Source organism: Leishmania donovani, chromosome 1, assembly GCF_000227135.1.
Source record: "Leishmania donovani BPK282A1 complete genome, chromosome 1".
Lineage (NCBI taxonomy): Eukaryota > Euglenozoa > Kinetoplastea > Trypanosomatida > Trypanosomatidae > Leishmania > Leishmania donovani.
In genome coordinates this window covers 209,515-224,849 of record NC_018228.1, presented here as the reverse complement: position 1 = coordinate 224,849, position 15,335 = coordinate 209,515, and the positions used below count along the sequence as shown (strand labels likewise).

The following is a 15,335-nucleotide window of genomic DNA, read 5'->3' as shown; positions in this document are numbered from 1 at the left end:
CCCTATCCGTCCATGCCTCTCGCTCATTGGCGGACATGGACGCACAGACACGGCAGCAAAGCCAGTTGAGATCCTCCCGGGCACAGGAGGGGGTGGTGGTGCGTGCGTGTGCGTGTATGTGTGTGCGCGCCATCTCCGGCACTGGCACCAACACACGCACACACACACACGCACACACACGCACGCACGCACATTCGTGCAATGAGAGATGGAGAAGCCACACACCACAACCACAATAGCAGCCATCACCATAGCTTACCCTTTATCGGGGCCTCGCCCCTCCTCAGCTGTGAACTGACTGGCGCGGTTACCGCAGTCGCGGTGTTTGCCGGCCACTGCCGCTGCATAGGTGGGAGGAGAGCCTTTCCTGCATGGCAGAGTGCAACAGACGCGTTTTTTTTTCGTGTGCGTGTGTGTGTGTGTGTGGGGTGGGGTGGGGGGAGGCGTTGACTCGCACGCGGCTGCGATACCGTTGGTGGGGCGGCGGCGCCTGCGCATACATTACGTTGTGCTGAAGAGGTCTTTTGGGTCCAGCCGAGGGAGGGGTTTCGGTCTCTGCTGCTGTGGTGGGGACGCGGCGCTAGCGCCGTCACTGCCGCCGTTCGCCGCCTCGGTCGCGCTGGCGGAGCCCGCCGCTGCGGCTGCCGGCCCCTTCTGCTGCCTCTGAGAGAGTAGCAGCGCCCTCTGCGCCTCCAGTCGCTCTACGAAGTCGGCGTCGACCTTGTCGGCGCCGTACGTGTCGCGCAGGCAGCGAAGTAGCGCGCCGATCTGCGCGCGTGTGAGCTCGTCGCTGCGCTTCCACAGCGCGGAGAGTACCGTGGCCATGGCAGTGCGGAGAATATCACCAGGTGCGGGCAGCGACGGGGAGGAGGGCTCGCCCTGACGCGTCGCCGGTGGCGTGGCGGGAGCCTGCGCATCATCGTCGCTCCTGTGTGCAGCGGCACTGGCGCCCTTGGTGGCTGTGCGGAGACCCGTTGAGGTGGTCAGCCAGCACAGGCTCAAGCAGACGTCAACGAGCTGGGCGATGGGCAGCAGATCACTGCAGACGCGGCGTGTACACGCACGCCGCACGCACGCGAGCGCCACGGCCACGTCGACGAGGGCTGCGCTGCTGAGACTGACAAGTAAGGTCGCGAACCACGGACGAGGCACCACCTCGACGGACAGCTTCGTCGCCGGTGTCCACTGCGAGCGTTGCGCCGAAATGCGCTGCTGCTCCGCGAGGGGCAGCAGCGGCTCCTCTGCTGCGGCGACGGTGTCCGGCAAGAGGGTGTACATGAGAAGGAATGTGCTCCGGCAGGCATCGTAGGCGTTGTGCAGCAGCGCTGCGTTGCGGTCCGCGCAGACCGTCGGGGCACTCGCATCTTCGACTGTGGCGGCGGCTGCGTAGTGCTCCAGGAGCGATGGCATCAAGTGCACCACGTCCACCGGGTAGAGCTCCGCGCGGCAGTCCCGGAGACCGAGAAGCATCCATGGGAGCAGGGTGCGGACAGCGTTGTCGTCTCCGTCTTCGCCTTTTCTTACCCCGCCCACCGCCGCCGCCGCCGCACGCGCTTGTGCCGCGTAAGATGCACGGACGTCGCTTCTGGCGAGGAGCGTGGCTGTCACGACCGCCACTGCGCTTGGCGTCAGGGTGCGCAGCACGTGCTGGGCAGCCTGTACACGCCTGTGCACTTGCGCCTCCGCGGCCTCGTCCTTGTCGTCAGTCGTGGCAGCTGCCGAGGCGGCAGCTTCGCCGTTCTCGCTTGGCTGCTGCGCAGAGCGCACCGGACGCATCGCCGGTACGCCGGGTGCCGCGACCGCTGGGTCTGCACTCGACGCGCCACAAGACCTCGACGTCGCTGCTGCGTCGGCCACCTGCGCCTCCGCTGTGCACAGGCACAGCCAAAGCCGGTAGACGAGGACGCCGAAAAGCGCGTGGTCCGTCACATCGAGCGCCGCAAACCCGTTGATGGCCATGAGCGTCTCGTGCAACGCCAGCCGCCCTGCTTCTTCCATTACACGACCACGCAAGAGCTCCCACACATCCTTGAAGACGCTCGCCTGCGCCTCGCTGCGCTGGCGGCTCATGTACGCCTCAGCGACGACCGCGAACGACTCCAGCATCTCACCAAGAGGGGCCTGCTCCACCTGACCAAGCAACAGCCGACACGCACGCGAGTAGTACTGTGGCAGAAAGACGTTGGCGCGCTGCAGGGCCGCCACAATGCGCGGGAGCGCCTCGAGAGACACGGCGCTCGCCGCGTCGTTGCCGGCTCCGTCCTCCCCCGTCTGCCGCAGCGCCACGCCAACGCGGCGTGTAATGCACTCCTTCGCCAGCGCGCAGTTGCGCTGGTACCGCGGGTTCGCAGACAGCATGTCCAGCAGCACGGCACAGCCGACAGGGTCGACGCGTCGCACAACGTCCCGGGCAGTGAAGCGCGAAAACCAATGCTGCACCGACACATCGTCGATGGCGGACGAGGGCAGCTGACGGACCACCGCGTCCATGCCCTTGACCAAGTACGACGGGGACACGGCGGAGGCGACGGACGTGAGGTGATTCACGACGGCAACCTGCGCGGTGCGGGGGAGCGTGTCCAGCGCGACGACGCACAGCCCCGCCACAAAGGCGGTGGGGGTGACGGAGCGGCCGAGCCGACGAAACACCTGCAGGGCGCGGTGGCGGTCATCAGGGGTGATGGCGACCGTGGACATGAACGTCTGGGCTGCCGTGCCAGTCGCGGTTGCCACAAGCGCCACCGTCGGCCTAGCAGATGCACTGGCGGCAATGGTCACAACAGCGTTTTTGCTGCGGCTGCTGCCCTCCGCAGCCGCGGGCGTCTCGGTGGTCATCGAGCCTCCATCGGTGTGCGCGCTGCCCTCCTCTTCGGGGACCATCAGCTCCAGCCCCAACAGCACCTGCGACGCCACCGCGGTGTCCGTCATCGCAGCCGGCGAGTGCAGAAGGCGCCGCAGCAGTACACGATGCAGCGGATGATCAGGGATGAGCGAGTTGCGGTGCAGCAGCGCGTGCAGCGTGCGCCGTGCCGCAGCCAGAGGAAGCAAGCCCTCCAGCTCTTCGTCTCCCGGCTGTGACGGGGCTAAGGCGGCACGGGAAGCTGCCGTGGAGGCGAGTGCGGCGAGAACGGCGCTGGCGAGAATCTCGTAAGTCTCGGCCCAGTGCGGACTGCTCACACGCAACAACAAACACAGCAGCGCCAGCAGCTGCGTCGGGGCCACCGTCGCCACGTCGCTGGTGGCGGCAGGACTCTGCAGATGGTTGCACACGCGGCACACCCGCGCGCACACAACGTCCATTAATGGGTAGTAGTCTTCATCCGTCACCTTTAGCAGCTGCTTCCGCTGCTGCGGGGCGTTCAATCCACCGTGGCCGCCATCGACACGGATGTTGCGCGCTTGCCGCCGCTGCGTGCGGTTGGACGCGGATGGCACGCTTGACAGAGCTCGCAGCAACGCCGTACAGTCCGCCAAGGCGGCCGCGGCGTCGTCCGCGCACGGGCGACGCGCAAAGTACGCCATCCAGAGCGTCGTCAGGTGCGTGACAGCGTGCCCAGAGACGGCGTAGTGGCGTAGGGCCGCGGTCAAGTCCAGCAGCACGGCCGCGCCAGGCAGCGCCTCGACAGCCTCACCCGTGGCTTCGTCAGCGACGTTCTGAGCGGCCCGCTCTGCCGCGCGCGCTAGTGCTAGGGTGACCTCAGGTAGCAACGCAAGGTGAAAGAACCGGTGGAGTTGGTGATGACCGGGTATCGCCGCGCGGCCCAGCAGTCGTGCCATTGTCACGGCCGCGGCTCCGGTAAAGGCGACAGCCGGTGGGGCCGCGCCCAGGCCGTCGCCGCTCGGCAGCCGGAGGACACGCTGCCGCAGCGCCGCGATCACGTCACCGCCGCCTGCCGTCTGACCTGGCCCACTCCTCCGCAGCGCCTCGAGGTAGTCGGCGGCGATTGGGCCAAGAACGTCATCGGAAAGCGCGCCGCACTGGTATATGCGTGTGAGCACGAGCGCGAGGGCAGGCGGCGGCAGCAAGGACGCGATCTGCCGCGTGTGCAGGGCAAGGGCGCGGCGAAGCGGCATGTACACAGAGTTCTTCATTGAGGCCGTGGAAGCGGGGCGAGTCGCTGCCGCGGTTGCCGAGAATGCGAGAGCGCCCGCGGCGTTCCGCAGCTCAGTCGTTGCGCCCGCGCCGTCGCCGGGCCCTGAAGTCACTGCTTCGCCCGCGCTCTTGTGCACGCCGCCGTCCTCCTCCTCCTCCAGCTCCGCGAGATTCCCTTGTAACGGCGGTAGTGGTGGTGCCTCCGCTTCGCCAACGCGTTGGTGCACGTACGGCATCACCTGTTCCCACAGCGCCACGACCACCGCTGGCGGCAGCGCCGATACGTGCCGCAGCCCATCCGTGCGTGTGGCCGCTGCCATGTACTGCAGATGGGCTGCCAGGCACTGCAGCGCCGCTGCCAGCCTCGCGTCGGTGACGGCCGCTGCTGCGTCGCCGGCTAACGGAGCCGACGACGTGGCGGCAACGCGCGCGAAGTGGAAGAGAAGCGGCAGCGCCCGCGTTTGCAGCTCTTCGAAGTTGGCGCGCACGTCGCTCGGTGCAGCCGCTGTCGACGTCGAGGCCGGAGCCGCCGTGCTCCGCGGCAAGTGCGCCGAAGAAGAGAGCTCGAGCGCCTCCAGCACCGTCGCGCACTCCAGCAGCGCGACCGCCTCGGCCGCCGTGCGAGGGATGCGGAGAAGGCCGTCTTCATTGCCCTCCAGCTCTCCTTGGGTAGCACGCTGCTGCCCCACCAGCAGCGACGCCGGGGTCGCTTGCCGCGTGTGCCTTCGAGGCCGAGGCGGCTGCCTCAACGCTTCCCGCGACTGCACGTGCACGGCACCGTCCGCTGCGCTGGCCTCTGTGCTGCCGTCATCGGTGGAGACGTACCGATGCTCGCCGCGGGAGTGATGACCGGTGGCCCCGCTCTTTGTGCGGCCATGGTGCCGGCGGCTGCCACGATGGTGCCTCGGCGAAGACGGCGTGGGCGAGGGGCCGGAGGCAGGGAGCACCACCGAAAGATTGTTGCCGAGGTCCATCACGTGGCGACGCCGTGCCGTTTGCGGCTGCGTGGATGCGGACCCGCTCGCTGCTGCTGTACTCGCCTGGGCCGACGTTGCGGTGGCGGTACTAGTTGCGTAGCAACGCCGGCCTCTTGGCTGCGACGAAAGCCTGAAGCTGCCAAGCCCTCGGAGCTCGAAGGCGGCAGTACGCCACGCCCTCGTTCGCGATGCCATCGCTGATGCTCCCGCCTCCGCGAAATCAAGAGCGTGGCCTCTGTATGGAAAAGACGAGCTCATCATCATCGACGACGACGCGAGGGGCACGGGAGCGACCGACGCTGCCGTCGACGGCGATGCCGCACACCCTGGCAGACGTCGCAGCTGCGAGAGGTGGGCTCGCGTGACCGTAGCGGTCCTCGAGGGCTGCATGATGCTGTTATGGGCGAGATAGATCTGGCTCGTGCGCGTGGCGGTTTGTCGGAGCAGGCGTCGTTTTGCAGAGTAGAGGAGGAGGACGAGGAGGGGGGGGCGCAAGAAGAAGGCGATGGGTGAGAAGTGTGTGGCGGGTCGTTGGCACGACGATGCGCGGAGGAGGGGAGGGTGGGGGTGGGGCGCGGTGTGCGTGCCGAGCCGACCTTACGGGCATCTGTGCGCTTGGGCAGATCGCACCGCAGCGGCAGCGAGAATGGAAAGCGTCTCTGCACATTCTGCGATGTGCAGGCGCGCGCTTGTGTGTGCGTGTGCGTTGTACGAGCGAACCGTGAATACGCAAGCTGAAGGACAAACCCCAGGCAGAGAGCGCGCGAGAGCGAAGAGGCGGGAGGGTGCACCCTCCCCCCTCTCCCCTCCCCCCGCGCTGGAGTCTGCGCAAGGGTGACCAGCGACAGGACCACCGCTCTCCCCGTCGCGCATCTACGCCGTCGTGGTCTTACGCTCACACAGGCGGCCCCCGCCACTGCACCAGCGCCGACACGCGTGCGTTGTCGGCTGCGCCGAAGCACTCCACCGTGGCCATGCGCGCACCATCCTTCCACTGCTTCACAAATTCCTCGTGGCCGGCGGCGCAGAGCATGCTGGCGATGCTCTCGTGCTTCACCGCTCCCGCTTCCTTGACGGCGTTCGGCAGTGGCACTTCCACGAGCCTCGACGCCGACTGGAAGACCAGTAAGACGATGCCCCTGCGCAGCATTGCCGCCGCGGTGGCATCCGGCGCGAGCAGCTCAATGAGCCCGTCACGGAACGCGACAGCGCTGACGGCACTCGCGTCGACCGCGACGACGGGACGCGGCTCGCAGACCAGACAGCGACCCGCCACGTCGCCGCTGCCGTGCATCGGGGCTCCGCGGCACGGCTCGACGTTCGTGTACACACCCGTCTCGGTGGCACCGTTGTAAAAGGCGTAGTTGTTCAACTCCGGCGCACACCCCGTCAACCACTTCATGAGCTCCGTCACAGCCTGCCCCGCCACGTATGCGTTGGTGAAGCCGACGGCGGGCACCACGTTCTTGATCACCCCGACCGTGAACAAGTCATCGATCGGAGCGCCGCCGATGCCGAACGCGGCCTGGCGCGCTCGTGCTCGTTCCGCGACCCAGCGCACGTGCTCGGCGTTGTCGGGGTCCAGTGGCTCGTCCCTGTCGCCGTCCTTGCTGTCCTCCTCGCACCCTCCACCAGCGACTGCGCCGTCGCCATCATCGCCTTGGCTGCGACGCCGGCGCCGATGGCGGTGATGCTCTGGCCACTCCTTCAGCTGCACGTAGAGAACGCAGTGCTCCGGCGCGCGCGGCACCGACTCGAGGGTGCACAGCGGCACCGTTGCCCGTGTGGCACCGTCGTTGTACAGGTACATCTCGCACTCGATGCATGGGGTGCGGTTGTGCGCCATGTGAATGACTCGACAGTGCCCTTCGAAGCCCTCCGTGCCGGTGTCGATGATCAGCTTGGCGTCTTCCATCACGTAGTCGCCGACGCGGTACACTACAGCCGGTGCTTGTGCCGTGGAGGCTGCTACTGCGTCCTCTGGCGGTGCTGTCGACCGTGCTGCGGGCGGCGACGCGGACGCAGGGGTAGGGACGACGACGCGCTTGGCGATTTCGGCGACTTTGCGGTTGATCCAGCGCCGCGCCGGAATCGAGTCGACAGCGAGCAGCACCGCGTCGAAGCTGCGGTAGAAGTCGTCCGGTTGATCCTCTAGACAGCCGACGACTGCCGTGACGGACACTCCAGGGCATCGCGCCTGCACCGCCGCCGCTGCCGTGGTGCTCTTGGCCTTGCCGATGTCGCTATGCGTGAAGAGAAACTGACGATTCAAGTTCGACAGTTCGATGAGATCCATGTCGATCACGGTGAGGTGTGCGAAGCCGCTTAGGGCGAGGAGGTGTAGGAGCTCGCAGCCGATGCCGCCGGCGCCGACGACCAGCGGCTTCACAAACGACCAATCCTTCAGTGCAGGGTCGAAGTCGGCGGTGGCGAACTGGGCGGATGGGCTGGTTAGCGTTGCCAGTGCGTCGCTTGCCTGCGTGAAGGCCAGCCGCGACGGCGTTTGTGACGACATCGGCTGACGTGATCGTGCTGCGGGCACTGGTGCGTTGCTTCTTGCTCAATGCACGCACACGACACAGCACAACGCGTGAGATGGACACAACGGAGGAAGAGGGGAGGGGCCTCACCACGTGCGAGGTCGGCGAGCGAGAGAGCAGCTGCCGTCTTCTTCAGGGGTTCAGAGGGCTAATGGCGGGTGGTGGTGGTGGCGGTGGCGGTGACGGTGGCGCGAGGTTGGACAGTCCCCACCTTACGAAGCGAGTGCGCGCGGTGCCTTGGCCGCGACCGCTTGTGCGTGGGGGGGGTCCCCCCTTCTGCAGTGCTCGTTTCCGATCCCTGCGCCGTTGGCCTGCGTGGCGCAGACGTGCGCGACGCTACACACAGGTACACGCACAAGAGCGACTAGGGGCAATGCCGACGCAGAGAGAGAGTGTGTGTGAGGAGGGGAGGGGAGGGCGCAGGCGCTGCACGTACCGCTCTTCATCGTCTTGTGGAGGTCTGCGCGCGCGCGTATAGGTATTTCCCTTCCCTTGCCAGCATGCGCGTGTGCGTGTGTGGTGAGAGAAGGAGAGAAGGGCGGGGGAGGAGCGTGTGCGAGGGCGTTGCACGGGAGGCCATGAAGCGAGTCGGGCATCGTCGTCGCCATCGGCCGGGCCTCTGGTCTGTGTGTATGTGTATGTGTGTGCGTGTAGGGGAGGGAGGGGCGATGTGTGCACACACACTCGGTTGCTGGCGTAGGACAGAGAGACGACGGCAAGGAGGAGCGCACGCCCAGGCAGGGGGTGGGGTGGGGTGGGGTGGGGGGAGCGCGTCGTCAGCATGCCCAAGGCACGCCTTCGGGATTACCACGTCGGCCATCCCCGCCTAACAAGGACAACAACGATGGTGAAGTGCAAGCTGATCGTTGCGATCACGACACCTACGCCGAGACGGGCCACGCCAGTGATACGACCGGTGATTTGGGTAACCAAGAGATTCGGCATCCACCGCCGCACACTGGGGCATCAAATAAAAAAGCAGAAAGACACCCACGCGCGTGTGCGCGTGGGTGCGGCGTCTTTTCTTCCTCCGCACTCCTTTCTTAGCATCTACCGCAAACCACCATGAGCTGGTCGCAAGCGAATCCGTTGGCGTCACCACGCAGAACGACGAGTCTTGTACGTCTCCGTCTCCTTCTGGTACACACACACACACACATACACAGGCGCTTGGTGCGTCTCTCGCGGTGTGCCCCGTGTGTGTGCGCGGTCAGGCGTATATGGAGGTTCAAGCAGAGACATGCTCACTGGTGGCAGCCAATACTCTCGTGCGCACAGCGCGGCGGCAGATCCGCACACGGACACCGACGGATGCAGACGCAAGGAGAGGGAGGGAGGGAGGGGGGGGGAGGTGGGAGCACGAGGAGACTCGACGACACGAAAAAGCGACGTCACACGCCGCAAAGAGAGCCGGAGACATGAGATGCTCAAGCTCACATGACAGTGAGCGGGGGACGGCGGCGGAGGGAGGAGGAGGGGATGGCGCCGGCGAGTACTGTCGGTAGAGAAACACATGCACGGAACCACACGGGCCAACAGAGAGGCAGGCAGGCACGCAGAGAGATGGAGGATCATCATGGACACCATGATGATCGTTGCCTGCCGTATCAACAGAAGACGATGACGACAACAACACGGAAACAAGAACAAGGACAGCAGCACGCGCGGAAGAGAAGGAGGATCGGTTGATGGAGGGAGATGGGATGGGTACATCGATGAGCGTCTGCTTCGGACAACGCAGAGTTAGAGACAGGAGCGTCTGCCACCCACCCACCCACCAATAAGTGTATAGATGTTTATACGCATATATATATATATATATGTAGGCAGATAGGCAGATACCAAGCGCTGACAGAGAGGAGAGAGAGAGAGCAAGGTCGATAGGAGCACCCACACCGAGCGAGAGAGCTGGAGCGCCTCCCCCCGCCCCACACGAGGGATGTGGGGTGTGTGGAGTGGGGGGGGGGCCTCACGAGCGCAGGACTCACGCATCACAACCGCTGTGGTGGAGTAGGGAGTGGGGTGGGGTAGGGACTAGGCATCGTGTGGACGCGCGGTGAGAAAGACACACACACACACACACAAACGAGAGCCGCACCGGCACGCCGACGCGCACGCGTCGGCACACATTGTGAAAGAGGTTACGCCATGTTCGTCAGCGTTACACCACCCGCGCCGACACCAGCGACGGTTATGACCGGTGGCTCAACGGGTATCATCGGCATCACCGTCCCGCCCAGCTGCGGATGTTGGTGCTGCAGCCCATGCGGGAGGTAGTGCTGCCCGCGGGCGGTGAAGTCGCCTCGACTCACAATGGCGTTGCCGGGCCAGTCGCCGCGTATAGACAACTCGCGATGGTGCTGTGCCACCGCGCACGGCACACAGAAGCAGGAGACGAGCACATCCAAAAAGATACTTTCCCACTCCTCGCTCAGCTTCAGCTTCGAATACCATGGGGCACACGGCGTGGCGTGTGTCGCCATCACGTCCGATTCTCCTGTGCGTGGCGCGGCAGCTTCAGATGGTGCTGTGACCGGGGGCGTCACTGACGTCACTTCTGCGGCAACTTCCCCCGTGCCTGCTGGCTCAGCAGCCGCAGCCTCCACCGTGACGTCGCTGTCGCATGCCCTGTGCAGCTGCGACTCTACCTCCGCCGTCGTCGCCTCCTCAGCTTGTGCCCCCGTCTCGCCCGCCTCCGTCGCCGCTGCAGTGTCGGCATTGAGACGATCCATCTTCACGAATAGGTCGTTGCCGACGAGGCCATAGCGCTTCCGCAGCTCTCTGCGGATGATGAACGTGTGCAACGTGATGGACGACAGCGGCGTGACAACGGGCCACAACTGCATGCACCAACAAACATCGAAGCACAGGAGAGCGGCGGTGATCGGATCGAACATGCCACGCTGCTGGCGGTACAGATAGTTGAAGTGCGTGCTGCTGATGCAGTAGATGCACATGACGGAGTCCATGGCAGAGGGGACGTCCGTGGCGAGGCCGAAGAGGCCTGTGTTCCACAGCAGGGATGCCTGCTCCTCACCATACCCTGGTGCGGCCTCGGGCTGCAGCGGATACGGCAGCGGACCGTCGTTGCTGCCACTGCATGCACAGCTGCTTGTCGCCACGTAACTGGCGGCAGGCACATAGGCGTACTGGTACTGCGCGGAAGGCGGGCAGAATGCTGGCGACCCGGGCGGCGCTGCCATGCAGGCGGACAACGTGTAGGGCTGCTGCTGCTGCAGCTGGTAGTGGTATGCCATGTACGGATGCTGTGGCGGCGCTGCGTACTGCGTGCGCTGCGACCAGTTGAAGACGGGCTTCACCACCGCCATGTACGAGCCGTTGTTGTTACCGGTGCTACCTTGCATGTAGTGCAAGCTGGTCTGTGCGGAGCTGTCGCTGCCCGTGTTGTTCGTCGACAGCGCTTCCTCCCGCTGCACTCCGGGTAGTCCAGAGATTGCAGGCGACCATCCGCTATGGCCTGACCCGCTTCCCACCGAGTTGCCCGGCAGAGACGAGGGCGCATCGCTGCCCGTGACGACGCTGTGGAGACTCCCTCGAGTGCTGAGGGCGGCACCACTGCTGTTGCTTCGGTAAAATGCACTGCGCCGAAGCTCATCGACCAGCGGCGCCGGGGCGTCCGTGCCGTCGTTCTGCCGGTAGAGGATTGGCACACCATGCACCTCACTAGATGGCGGCACGTACACCATCGCCTGCAGCTGGTGTCGTTGTTGATGGGGTTGCGGCAGCAGCGACAGCGGCGCACTGCTGTCATTTTCGTTGGCCGTGCAGTGGCTGCTCGAGAGCGGCAAGGATGTGGACATGACCGATACGTGTTCTGCGTGTGCCCAGAGACTTGTGCTGGGAAACAGGGCGCGCGACGGTGACGAAGTCGTTGTGCGTAGCTGACGGACAGAAAAAGCGAGGGCGAGAGGCGAGAGCGAGAGAAGTGGTGCGGAGGTGAGTCGGTGTGTGCATGGGATACAGATCTGCTTGGCAGATGCCTGCGAGGCGCCAGCGGGGACGGGGTTGAGGGAGGAGGGTAGGCAAGGAGGGGAAGGTCAGGACTCCACACGCGACTCGGCGAATCCCGCGACATGCGATTCGCTCTGTAGGCACGTGCGCGCGCCTCCTGAGGCGAGCTCTGGTGAGGGGAAGGAGCATCTACACTTGCCCTGAACTCTTGGCGCTGCGGCTGCGGCGGTCGTGCAGATGGCAGCCGAGCCGTAGACTCATCGCTTGCATCGCGATACATGTGCGATCTTTCGGGTTCTCGCCTGCCCGCGATATCGCGATCAGAGAAGGCGTGCGCACAGTCCCCTCCTTCCTCCCCCTCCCTCGGTCTTTCCACCACTCGCACACCGGATTCGCCGGCGGTGACGTCAGAGAAACAGAGCAACTCGGTGAGGGGAGACTACACTGGCGACGCCGCGAACACCCGCGTCCGCGCGCATGCGCTTGCCTTGCCGAGAGGAGCAGCTGCGTTATCGAAACACAGGAAGCCGAAGGCGTGCCTTGGGTATGCTGACGACGCGCTCCCCCCACCCCACCCCACCCCACCCCCTGCCTGGGCGTGCGCTCCTCCTTGCCGTCGTCTCTCTGTCCTACGCCAGCAACCGAGTGTGTGTGCACACATCGCCCCTCCCTCCCCTACACGCACACACATACACATACACACAGACCAGAGGCCCGGCCGATGGCGACGACGATGCCCGACTCGCTTCATGGCCTCCCGTGCAACGCCCTCGCACACGCTCCTCCCCCGCCCTTCTCTCCTTCTCTCACCACACACGCACACGCGCATGCTGGCAAGGGAAGGGAAATACCTATACGCGCGCGCGCAGACGCCCACAAGACGATGAAGAGCGGTACGTGCAGCGCCTGCGCCCAACGCACGGCGGGCATGGCGACTTGGAGGACATCGAGGCAGAGTAGGACGGAGCGAACAGGGAAAGGAGGCAGAGAAGGAGGCACACAGGCTCGCCTGTCGCCGGCGCGAGCGTGCGACAGCGCGGGTACGTGTGCGTGTCTGTGGGTGAGCGGAGAGGGGAGAGGCGGAGTGTGTGTGTGCGTGTGGGTGAGCTTCGCTTGTCCGCATGTGTGCAGCGAGGGAAGGAGGAGGAGGGCGAGGGGGATCGGGGTTGATAAACCATCATCATCACCGTCACTCGCACCCTTCACACGCGCGTAGGTGATCAGCGTTGCTGTGAAGGAGAGAGCATCGAGGTGGTGGCCAGTGGGAAAGGGGAAGGGGCTCCGCGTTTTGCCTCATCCGATGCCACCGCACCGCTGGCCTGCGTCTGGGGGAATGCATGCGCGCGGGTCGAGGGGCGAGGGTGGTGGTTTTGGTGGTGGTGGAGTGGTGGTGTCCGCTCATGCGTCAGACAACGACGCCCTGATGCCCAGCGCTTCCACACACACACACACACACAAACGCTGAGCGAAAACACATACACAGAGAGAGAGCACAAGCACATGGACGGGCGGCACACCAACGCACACTCTCCGCCGCTGCCGCGCGGCACGTCCGAACAACCGTCCACCGATTCACGAAATATATATATAGAGAGAACAGCAAGCACATGGAAGCGGGACCAACGATACGCCCAATCTACCCGGAAAGCAGAACACCAACCACAGCGAGAGCATCGAGGGGGTGGGGGCGGGGGAGGGGGTGTGATGGTCAAGAGATCGGAAGCAAGCACGCGAGAGACGGACACGGACGCGGACAGTGTGTGCGTGTGTGCGCGTGCGATGAGGTACGTGGCCGAGGGAGAGCAAGGGGGAAGCAAGCAGACACACACGCACACACACACATATATATATATATACGCTGTTGCCGCTGCCGCTGCCGCTGCCGCCGGTGGTGGTGGTGTTGGAAGATGATTGGACGAGGGAGTACGAGTGAGTGAGTGGGGTAGGGGGGGGCGGGGCAGAGAAACACAAAGGCAAACACAGATGGCCGTAGTTGAGGGAGGGGGAGCGCTGAAGGCGCAGCGGTGAGGGGTGATGTCGGCGGCGAGTGCGTGCGTGTTGCACCATCTAAAGGCACCATGCGAAGACCCATGCATGCACAGATGACTCTAGTGCCATTTAGCCAGTCCGATCCCGTCCTCCCCTTCCCTCTCCTGCCGAGCGGGTGCCGTCAGCTAGACTGTGTGCACTGTCGCTGGGGCCTGCAGCGAGTAACGGTTGCTGAAGACGCCGCCGCACCAGTCGCCCTGGTGCATGATCTCGCGCTGATGCTGGGCAACGGCGCACGGCAGGCAGAACCATACGGTCAGGAGATCCAAAATCGACTCCGTCGAACAGCCACAGCCGCTGCTGCTGCTGCTGCTGCCGTGCGTATTGGAGTTGACAGGCGCGCCCGCCGAGTGCAGGTTGTAGCGGCTGCGGATGGCGCTGCGCATAAAGTAGGTGTGGAAGTGGAGCGAGCTCGGCAGGTACGAGGACACTGCGCTGAGCCCGACATCGACGCAGAACAGCCCCCAGCAGACGGGGAGGTAAATACCCTCCGTGTCGTTTATGAGAAAGTTGTGGTGCGCACTGGCGGTGCAGTACATGCACAGGCAAGCGTCGAGACACACGGCGCAGCTCTCGTGGCAGTCGAGGATGCCACTCGTGAAGTCGTGCCGCGGGGTCTGTGCGGGGTGCGGCACGCTCTCATGATCGCCGCCACTACTGTCCCTGCCGTGGCACACATCGACTTCCGCCTCGGCCGGCACCGCAGCATCTTCGATGGCGAGAGCGGCTTCCGGGTAGCTGGCGCCTTCGACGTCGTCGCCGAATCGCAGCACCGTGGCGCGCATGGGCACCTGCGCGTCGTTGGCAAGGTCGGACTTGCTCATGGTGGGTGGTGCTGTGCTGCTGGCGTTGTGGGCTGCTTCTTGTCTTGCCGCGAGGTGGCCGTGGTGGTGGTGGTGGTGGTGGTGGGGTGTGGAGAGAGAGAGGCAGCGGAAAACGGAATGGGCGGGCTAAGGCAGTTGGAGGAGCTGCCGCGAAGGGGACGGCACGCACGCACGCGCGCGCACACACACGTGTATACATGCGTGTGTGTGTGTGTGTGAGGATTGATGTGGCGACCGCCCACAACCGGCACCCATGATGAGCGTGCAAGCAGCGGAGCGAGAGAGGAGATGGGTGGACAAGGACAGGTTTGAAGGGGCGAGGGCGCGGAGTAGAGACGCTTACTGCTTGATCCATCCACGTCCGGCGACAGCGCATCTGGCCCACGCGTCTCCGCGTGCAACGGGTCACGGTGCCGTATATCGAAAAAAGGGGGGGGGGGAGGGTCCTGAGGACCGAGTCGCTGTCCGCCTGTGCTGCAGACCCGCGCGACGCAGATGCCGGCAGACACATGCGCCCTTGCACAAGGTGCAGAGAGCAGAATTGGACGACGGCGATGAATAAAGTGCGCGTGCGTGTGTGTGTGTGTGTGTGTGGGCCTCCGTGACCGCAGAGGTAGAGAAGCAGAGAGACGCACGCAACGGCATCACGAGCCCGTCCCACCCCCTCTCTCTCGCGCGCACTGGGAGTTCAGTGAGATAGATAGCTAGATGCATAGGGATATGCATTACTTGTGCCTGCGCGCGCGCCCGCAAAGTCGACCAGACAACGTCTCGTCTCGTCTCCTCTTCCTCTTCCTCGCAACGTGAGGTCATCCCATCACGCCAACGCCGACTCTACGCCAGCCCTCAATAACCCTTTCACAGGCCCCCTCCCCCCCCC

The 15,335-nt window shown here is 64.9% G+C and overlaps 4 protein-coding genes across 4 annotated transcripts; all 4 read right to left on the bottom strand.

Moving 5' to 3' along the window:
• Nucleotides 1-501: 501 nt before the first annotated feature.
• On the bottom strand, nt 502-4,413 carry LDBPK_010740 (hypothetical protein, conserved; the record flags this gene model as incomplete). Its single annotated transcript, XM_003857839.1, has 1 exon — nt 502-4,413. One exon carries the CDS (start codon nt 4,411-4,413, stop codon nt 502-504), a length of 3,912 nt encoding a protein of 1,303 aa, XP_003857887.1.
• Nucleotides 4,414-5,965: 1,552 nt separating this feature from the next.
• On the bottom strand, nt 5,966-7,585 carry LDBPK_010730 (ubiquitin activating enzyme, putative; the record flags this gene model as incomplete). Its single annotated transcript, XM_003857838.1, has 1 exon — nt 5,966-7,585. The coding sequence occupies one exon, from the start codon at nt 7,583-7,585 to the stop codon at nt 5,966-5,968; it is 1,620 nt and encodes a 539-aa protein (XP_003857886.1).
• Nucleotides 7,586-9,751: 2,166 nt separating this feature from the next.
• On the bottom strand, nt 9,752-11,317 carry LDBPK_010720 (hypothetical protein, unknown function; the record flags this gene model as incomplete). Its single annotated transcript, XM_003857837.1, has 1 exon — nt 9,752-11,317. One exon carries the CDS (start codon nt 11,315-11,317, stop codon nt 9,752-9,754), a length of 1,566 nt encoding a protein of 521 aa, XP_003857885.1.
• Nucleotides 11,318-13,756: 2,439 nt separating this feature from the next.
• Nucleotides 13,757-14,455, bottom strand: LDBPK_010710 (hypothetical protein, unknown function; the record flags this gene model as incomplete). Its single annotated transcript, XM_003857836.1, has 1 exon — nt 13,757-14,455. One exon carries the CDS (start codon nt 14,453-14,455, stop codon nt 13,757-13,759), a length of 699 nt encoding a protein of 232 aa, XP_003857884.1.
• Between the last annotated feature and the right edge of the window lie 880 nt (nt 14,456-15,335).